The following is a 9,235-nucleotide window of genomic DNA, read 5'->3' as shown; positions in this document are numbered from 1 at the left end:
CTTAAAATTTTTCTGGAGGGTGGGGGGCTGGTTGGGGAGGGGAGGTCGATGGTAGGGATAAAAAAGTAAATTTTTAAGTTGAAAATATTTTTTAAAAACAAACTCAAATTATTTTTTTTTGGGCCTGCCGGGTAGGGGAGGGGGGTCGAGGATCAGAGTGAAAAAATAAAATTTTGAAGTTGAAAATATTTTTTAAGAACAAACTTAAAATTTTTATGGTTGGGGGAGGGGAAGAATCGAGGGTAGGGGTGAAAACAATAAAATTTTGAAGTAGAAAATATTTCTTAAAAATAAACTTAATTTTTTTTTTTTGAAGGAGGTGTATGGGGAGGGGAATAAATTATAATTTGAAGTTGGAAGAGAGTTTTCAAACGGGGGGATAAATTGTAATTTAAAGTTGAAAGAGAGTTTTGAATATTTTTCTTAAGTGAGAAAAATGAACTAATTTGAAAAATAATTTCTAAAACAGTTAATCTAATTAAACATGAAAAAATTAAAAATATTTTCCAAAAAATATTTTTATGCATATCAAACACACCCTTAACTTACCAAACACACCCATAACTAATGGATTTTACTTCACCTAAAAGATATAGTGAACTTGCTTTCAGTTGGAAAAAGATTCTTGTACTAATCTTTTCACCTAATTACTGGAAACATTTGTTTATGGAGAATCTCCTATGTGGCATCATACTTTCACTTAAAATTTAAAGGTCAAATTCATCGGTGATCATTAAAATTTGTCATCAATTTTTAGTTAAATATCTTAATTAGATCATGTTCATTTTGAACACTTTATGTAGAGTTCTGTTATGTCATTTTGACACTTTTGCTGACATGTCAAAGTGAGTGTGATACACTCAACAATAGCGCGTGAAAGACTTAATTTAGCCATTTTTAATTTTATTTTATCTTCTTCTTCTCCATTTTTCAAGCCACCACCCTCTTATCTTTTTTCAAGCTTAAATTTCTTCAATGGAGGTTAAATTTTTAATTCAAATTCATTTTTAAGTCATTTTCTTCTTCTTCATTGTATTACTTATCTAAATCTATCATCACTTCCTTCCATTTTTTGTCAGAAAAATGGATACCAACGCCCATATTTCATATTTATTCTCTTTTCTTTCTTCCTCTTTCTCTTTTCTTTCCAAAAAACAACACTAACAAGAAAGAAGATGAATAAATAAGAAAAATAGTAAAAGAAAAAAATAATTTTTTTTGAAAAAACACAAGAGATTTTGAGTGTAATGATATAAGAGATTCTCTTAGAATAATATTTTTAATTTATTTACTAACTAGATTTTATAATTATTTTTATTTGAAAATAACACATGTTATTATTTAATTGATTGTTTATTACATCATCAAAGCGTGTATTACATTCTCTTTTAGTTTTTTATTTATTGTCAGAAAAGTGTCAAAATGACACAACAGAACCCTACCGAGGTGTCTAAAATGAAATCGCCTAATTGAGGTGTCTAAGTAAAAATTGGTGCTAAGTTTAAGCGGTCACCGATGGGTTTGGCCAAATTTAAAATTTTGGTTTGCAATTTGTCCTTTGTCTACTAATCCAAAAGAGTCTGATATACCCCTCAACTTTATCATTTAGAGCTGATATATCCCTTGTTATGAAAGTGACTCATATATACCTTTACTTATAAAAAAAAATGACTCACATATACCCTTTTCCTTTAACAGAAATGAAAAAAAATAATTTAATCCAACTTTTTTTTTCTAAAAAATAATCCCATATAAGTAAATTTAATCCTCGTCAAACATATTTTTTTGATCTTTTTTTAGTCAGTGACTAATTTAGAATTATTATTTTGATAATCAAAGTTATTTATGTTTCACTAATATTCTTGTAAAACTTATTGTAGATGACCAAATTTTTTTCTTCGAATATAAAAAAATTAAATTACAATATAGAAAAAAAATAGTTTTAAATATATTTCTTTACACTAGGGAATGAAAGAAAAAAATAAGAATATGAAACTCAAATAATTATAATAAAAGAAGTCAAAAAATAATTTATGTATGAAAAAAATTAAAATATACCTTTCACTTAAATAGAAGAATCATATATACCCTATATAATTTTTTTTTTTAAAATTAAAAGTAAAAAATATAAATTATAACTAATTTTTTCACTTTCGTTAAATAAAGAGTATATGTGAGCTCATTTTGTAACGGCAAGGATATACGTGAGTCGTTTGTATAATGGTAAGGATATATATGAGTCACTTTCATAATTAGGGGTATATTATTTCCGAATGACAAAATTGAGGAGTATATCAGACCCTTTTCCCTATTTTTAAAGGAAAAACGGTCAGAAATATCATTAAATAATGTAAAATGAATAAAAATATTTATTGTTTATAGTTTGATACAGAAATGTTCTTGTCACGAATATTTTAATTCAAAACCTTGCAATAAATACTTAAATCAAATTATGTCCCTATAATTTACTTAATGGGTCAAAAATGTCATTGTCCGAATAAATATACTATTTATTTTCTTTTCAAAATACGTCTTATTCCTAATTAAAATATAATTAAAGGACCTAATCTTGTTTTCTTCTTTTTAAAATCTCATTCACCAATAAAATTGTAGCAAATATTTTTTTTTCTTCTTAATCTCATTTATCAATTAAAATAAATATTTCAATATTCCTTTCAACGGATAATATATGTCATATATATAAGATCATTGTAAATTCATCATTAAATTTTTTTATATAACAATAAAAATAATTATAATAAAATATGAAATATGTTTTTTTTTGAAATAGGAAAAACATTTGCTAATTTTAAAAATTATTATTAGAAAAAATATATGGTAAAAAGTAAATAAAAAATATATTTATTTGGAAAATGAGCATTTTTGACTCATTAAATAACATTATATAAATATTTTAATATATTTGGACCAAATCATAAACAAAGGATATCTTTTTCATTTCATGTCGTTTAAAGACATTTTGACTATTTTCCTTATATTTAAGGGGAAAAGGTCATATTTAATTAATTTTACAAATATCACGGAGGGTTGGAGTTCGAAGGACCCAAATTATTCTTGCTCCAACCAATATTCAAATTCTTTTTAATTTGAGTGACAGTGAAATCTCATTCCAGATGTTCTGTTTAATTTAATATCATGTTGAATTATGTGATCATCTCATCAAAAAACTATAAGAGAGAACACACGATTATTAATTAATGATATTCTCTCCGAACTCATCCTAAATGAAACTTTTAATTAACATCAACAATGTAATTATGTCTAGGTTTTTTCTTTTTTTGACCATTTCAAAAACAATTGTATTCATGATTCTCAACTTTCCAATACACATGATTCTTCAAAAATCTCAACAACTTTGAAATTTTGATGATCAATAACGAAAGAACTATTGAAGAACTTCAATTATTTTAATCTCATTTTGAATTAGAAGAACTTAAAAACTGAATCCAACTCAATAATATAGTAAGCAAGAGAAAATCTCAGCTAATTAAAGAAAAACAATCCAATAATTTCAACGGTTAATTGATTTACATCAACTTTCAATCACAAATTTTAAAAGTTTATCAGCTACAAATTCCATATTTTTAAAATAGCATCTTTTAGAGATGTATGTAATGTTATTAAATGTGAAACATTTTTTTTTATAGTCTTAAATATATACGTCATGTGGATTGTTTTAAATTTTAAACAAGTACTAAATATAAAAAATAATATTATAATTTTCATATGATATAAAAAAAAATTAATCAAACACATAAATTAACACGGAGAGAATAATAATTTTGAGAGAATGGTGAGTGTGTGAGAGTGAGAAATGACAAACAAAAAAACATCCCGTTATCAAATGTTTTACGTTGTATACCATAATAGGTAATTCAAAATAGATGACTAATATTTTGTTATTTAATTAAGAAAGAGTAATAATGAATCGAATATAAAAATCTTGTGTTATAATTTGTTTCATTAAAAGGGAAAGGTCCATTTTTGTACGCTAATTTTTGTTTCTTGCTAATTATATCAACCAAATCAGAGGGCAACTTTTATTTAATTTGTATAATTGGCTAATTAACTTGACCATGACATTTTGCTGTAAATTTAATTTTGTTATAATATTTAGAAGGAAACTCAATTACTCCATTATGCTTCCTATTATCTAATTAAGAACAAACTTTCTGCTCCATCGTTAGGACTTTGATTTGAACTTATATAGAATGTTATCTAAGTTAAGCCAATTTTTTCAATTATCCAAAGTTTAACACTTTCTGCAAAATTTAGTAAGTGGCTACGTGCTACGTATTACCTTCATGTGACAAGAATGATAAAAGCCAATTTTTACAAAGTGGAACTAAAATATCAAAAAATAAACACACGAAGAAACATAGGCGGAATCAGGAGCGAATCAAAGATTTTAAGAGTCTAGGGTGCACTAATATTACCTAGCTAAACATAAAATAAAATTAGCGAAAAAAAGTCTTTAGCTAGATTCAAACCCTAGTCTCACGGGTGGTTCTCCTAGTTTGTACCAACAACACAAGGACACTCATATACTTCTGAGTGCACGGCTAATTATATCCTAATTTATTAACGAGTGCATGTACACCCCTTGCAACTATGGATCCGCCTATGGCAGGGAACTAAAACATTAATAACCTTATGATTCTATATTTTATACGACGTTTTTGAAGTGTTAATAAATGAATTCTAAATTTAATATTGGTATATATTTAATATACTTTCTTAATACAAATATATTATTCGAACAAAAAATTATTGGGTTTAATCGCATCCGTATTCTAGCTCCGTCCCTACGAAGAAGTCAAAGAGGATTCCACATCTACTATTATATATATACATATATAAAAGATAATTTAATTATGTATAAACAATATAACTTTCTCTCGAAACGATTTTAATAAACTACTCTTGGCCCTACACCCCTACCTGACTCCACCCTGTTCTCATGCAATTTAAAACCACCAGAATCCTAACATGAGATTCATTCGATCAACCTTTTCCTTAAATCCATAAAAAAAAGAGAGAGAAAGAGAGGAATATTAAGACAAATAGTTTGTCAATTGCCATGGGAACTGTAGCAGAAAAGGAGCTGGATATCATCAGTAAGATTTCTCACATTATTGAATCATCTTCCAACTCAAAGAAAGAAAAAACACTTCTCTTAGATATTTATTTCTTTATTCGTATATTTTTTAACTGACATTTATATGTCTTCTAAATTTTCATGTGCACATGTACGTTCTTTAATTAACTTGTATGAAGTATATGGATCGATAAATATACATATTGCATATGTCATATACAAATGAGTATACATATCTCAACCAAATTTTCACGTAGAACATATGTCTCGTCTATTTATTCAATTTTTAAAAGTTTGATCGTATCTACTTATGTACATCCAAAGTTGGAGGTCCCGGTCTCACATATACCAACTAAGGCAAAGTTATAAAAAGCTCATTACTGTATTAAGTACTACATATTTTTAAATTCCTTCATTTGCTACTTAAGTTTTAGTGGAAAAGTGATGTTGCAATTTATGCAATCTACATGATATAGTATGTGTGTCGACTTTTTATACTAAATTAAATTACTTAGCAATTATCTTTTTTTATATAACCATATAGAACTTACATTTTATTATATATACAAAAAATTTTATGTTGATGATGAAGAAAGACGACGCTAGCTAACTTATGATCTATTCATGGCAGACGTCCAAGAAGAAACTGATGATCCAAAAACGAAGAAGATAGATGCATTAATCGTTATACCAGCCGAATCATTAACGACTCCAAACTCTGTTAATAAGTACACGAAATGGCTCGAAATAGGCATTTACGCGTTGATTGTACTTGTTAGCCAGACAGTAGCTACGATACTTGGAAAGTTGTATTACAACAAAGGTGGAAAAAGTACCTGGGTCATTTCACTCACTGAAACTATTGCTTTTCCCATTCTATTAATTCCAATGATCTTTAATTGCACCAATAATAACAACAACAAAATCCCTAATTTAGACTCAAAATCTCCTTCTTTGATGACCAAATTATTTATCTACGTATTTCTTGGCTTTCTAGTTGGAATTGGCTGTGGTTTATTTTCAATTGGTCTTTTACATCTCCCAGCTTCAACATTCTCTCTTATTTCCTCAAGTCAATTAGCCTTCAACGTCCTGTTCTCCCTCTTCATGAAACTCGAAAAAATTACCCCTCTCATCGCGAATTCTATCACCCTCGTAACCATCTCCTCCCTCCTCCTAGCCATAGATTCATCAAACAACGCTTCGTCCTACCATCACAATGCGATCGGATTTATATGCACGCTAATTGCTTCCGCTTTGTTTGGTCTACTGTTTTCCTTAACAGATCTCTATTTTAGAAAATTCTTTAAAAAATCTACGTTGAGAGAATTTATGGACGTTATTATCTGTCAATCGTTCTTTGCCACGTGTATAATTCTGATTGGCTTGTTCGCGAGTAAAAACTGGAGGAATTTGAAGACGGAGATGAATAATTTTGAGGTTGGGAGATTAGCTTATATTATGATATTAATTTGGATTAGTGTGTGTTGGCAGCTGTATACTTATTGTCTACTTGGATTAATTATGAAGGTATCAGCTGTGTTTGCAAATGTGATTACGACGTTGGGTGCGCCGTTAATCCCGATTATGTCTGTGATTATTTTTAATGATAAGATGAGTGGGGTGAAGGCAATTTCAATTGTTTTAGCTATTTGGGGATTTTCTTCTTATGCTTATCAACAGTATCTTGATGAGCTAAATCATAAAGATGATCGTAACGAAATTGAGGATGAGTCTACTGATCGACAAACGATTTAGATTGGTATTGAAAGTGAGTGATGTGCTAAAGATAATTCTATGTAATATAGAATAATTAGCTAGGTAGATCTAGCTTAGGTTTTTTTTTTTTATATAAAAAAAATTATAATAATGTATTGGTATTTCTATTAAAATGATGTTGCTTTGTTGTTGTTATTGAAATATAAATCATACGTTTGCCTTTTTCCTTGAATTAGTAAATTCGAATAGATCTTCAATTAGTAGACGGGATAAATATTAATAAAAAATGTGACTTTTTTATTTTTTTCTAAGAAACAGATGTTTCAGCGTGAAAATTATCAGTATTTAAAAATTAGAGTTATTTTTGTAAATTATTTGTGAGTAATTTTGAGTGAAAAGTTTTTTTAGAATTTCTGAAAGTTCTAAATTTTACGAACAACGTATTTTTTAGAGTTTAACTTTGAATAAAAGTAAAATTATGTCAAGCTCTTATAATGTAAATTTCAAGTGGAATTTCATGTTGTTTTTTTTATATAAAAAAATGGTGACTAAATTAAACATTTAAAGTAAAGATAGTTTTTTGAAAAGATATTCTTATGTTGTATGTGAGCAATTTATTTTTTAAAATTCAACTTTAGATAAAAGTAAAACCATGCCAAACGTCCACAATATAAATTTCAAAGTGAAATTTCATGTTGAAAATAAATGATGACTAAATTAAAGTAAAGATAGTTTTATGAAAAAATATCCTTTTATGTTGTATGCCAAATTAGTTGCATACATATAATAGAGTGGTGTATGTATACTGTATGTGGAATTAATCAGCTTTTATAAATCAAAATTCTATAATTGTTTTGTATATACTTTACTTTCTAATTAATTTAAGATTGAATTTTACTAATACCCATTATATAAAATAGCTTTTTACCACCTTTAGTAGTGATGGATGCGATACTAGCAAAAAAAGTAATCAAATATATTAGGAAGAGTTTCCTTATAATTTTTTGTTATTTATTTATTTAGGCATATTAATTGAAAAATAGAATATTGTTTAATGAAACTTGATTTTCCTCTGGCTAGATAACATCTATGGGCAGATAATTAAAATTTAGGGAAATTATCTTATTAGACATATATCTCTATTATATACATTAATTTTATTTGAACTTTTAAAAAATTAAGTATTTTAATATTATTCAAGAGTTTCTATCATATATTGAGAACGATACACGGTGACATATATTTTTATGCTTTCAATTACACTAAAATAGAAAGACGGACGAACAAAATGGAACGGGAATTAGTCATGTATTCTGGATACATGTGAATAACTCTAGATACACAACACTAGATTCATATGTATCTTTGTATCTGATATGATTCACATGTATCTAGGATAAATATCAGATACATATAGTAATAGCAAGCGAGATGAGAGAAAAACAAGAAAAGGCAAACGAAATGTATTAGGTATCTCTATAAATCTAATTGATATCATATCTATTCTCAATTTTATATATTTCGAGATATATTAGTATATCACGAGTTAAAAGCATGTGCATAGAGACCAAAATAAAAATGCCGTCAGCAAGGAAATTATTAAGTACTTTTTGCTGTCCAGCCCCATCTATCCAAATACTTGTTTCCTTATCGGGCAATAGCATTATCCTACATCGAACATCATATTACTCCTACTTCTAATAAAAATGAGTGAATTGTCTTGATATAAAATTTTAGAATTAAATATGTTTTACATTTGTTAAAGATCATTTTGATCATTTTCTAGAAATGACTTAAATTTAAAGTAAAAAAAGTATTGCTTTCGCTGGGAATTGAATATATGTTCATTTTATCAACCGTCTATACATATATATAGGACTTTTTTTAAAAGTTACCAGGTGCACGTGCACCCTCACAAGTGTATGTGGGTCCGCCGCTGATCTTACATTACATAATAAACGTAGGATGTCATGTAAGACACAAAATTACTCTGTGGGGTGTTATGTATGACGAATATGTCTACTTGTTTAATTTTTTACAAGTTTAAGTGTCTACTTGTACACACTAAAACTTAAATATCATAGTTTTCAACTGACGTCAAGTTATATTATGCCTAATTGTTATATTACCATATAATATTTCATCACTCATTTGATATTCTTGCAAATTGTGATTTTTATTAGAAAATGTAAACTTTTTGACTTAATTTTTGTATTTAAATAAAAAAGTGAAATCAGAATAGAAAATTCTAAATCAATTTTTCTGAAATATTTTTTCAAACTTGTCAAAACTTTAATTGCACCTTATAATTTTAGATTACGAAATATTTCAAATAAAAAACTGTTAATTTTAGGCATCACCATTCACCACTTATAATCACGAAAAATGAAATCACAT

General features: G+C 27.3%; 1 protein-coding gene across 2 annotated transcripts; it reads left to right on the top strand.

Moving 5' to 3' along the window:
* The first annotated feature begins 4,895 nt into the window (after window positions 1-4,895).
* LOC101263374 (purine permease 21-like) lies at window positions 4,896-7,070 on the top strand. 2 transcript variants are annotated; one of them, XM_026029337.2, is made up of 3 exons: window positions 4,962-5,138; window positions 5,751-6,559; window positions 6,650-7,070. In XM_026029337.2, exons 1-3 carry the CDS (start codon window positions 5,102-5,104, stop codon window positions 6,875-6,877), a joined length of 1,074 nt encoding a protein of 357 aa, XP_025885122.1. In that variant the 5' UTR covers window positions 4,962-5,101; the 3' UTR covers window positions 6,878-7,070. The 2 variants fall into 2 exon arrangements, with proteins under 2 accessions (XP_004233091.1, XP_025885122.1); XM_004233043.4 differs by having other exon boundaries at window positions 4,896-5,138; window positions 5,751-7,070.
* Window positions 7,071-9,235: the final 2,165 nt, after the last annotated feature.

This window comes from Solanum lycopersicum, chromosome 2 (genome assembly GCF_036512215.1).
Source record: "Solanum lycopersicum chromosome 2, SLM_r2.1".
NCBI lineage: Eukaryota > Viridiplantae > Streptophyta > Magnoliopsida > Solanales > Solanaceae > Solanum > Solanum lycopersicum.
This window is presented reverse-complemented; position numbering and strand designations above follow the sequence as displayed.

Coding starts and splice junctions, on each gene's coding strand:
- LOC101263374 (XM_004233043.4), top strand. CDS start 5,102: ATGGGAACTGTAGCAGAAAAGGAGCTGGATATCATCA. Junction 5,139..5,750: donor AAAGGAGCTGGATATCATCA/GTAAGATTTCTC, acceptor TATTCATGGCAG/ACGTCCAAGAAGAAACTGAT.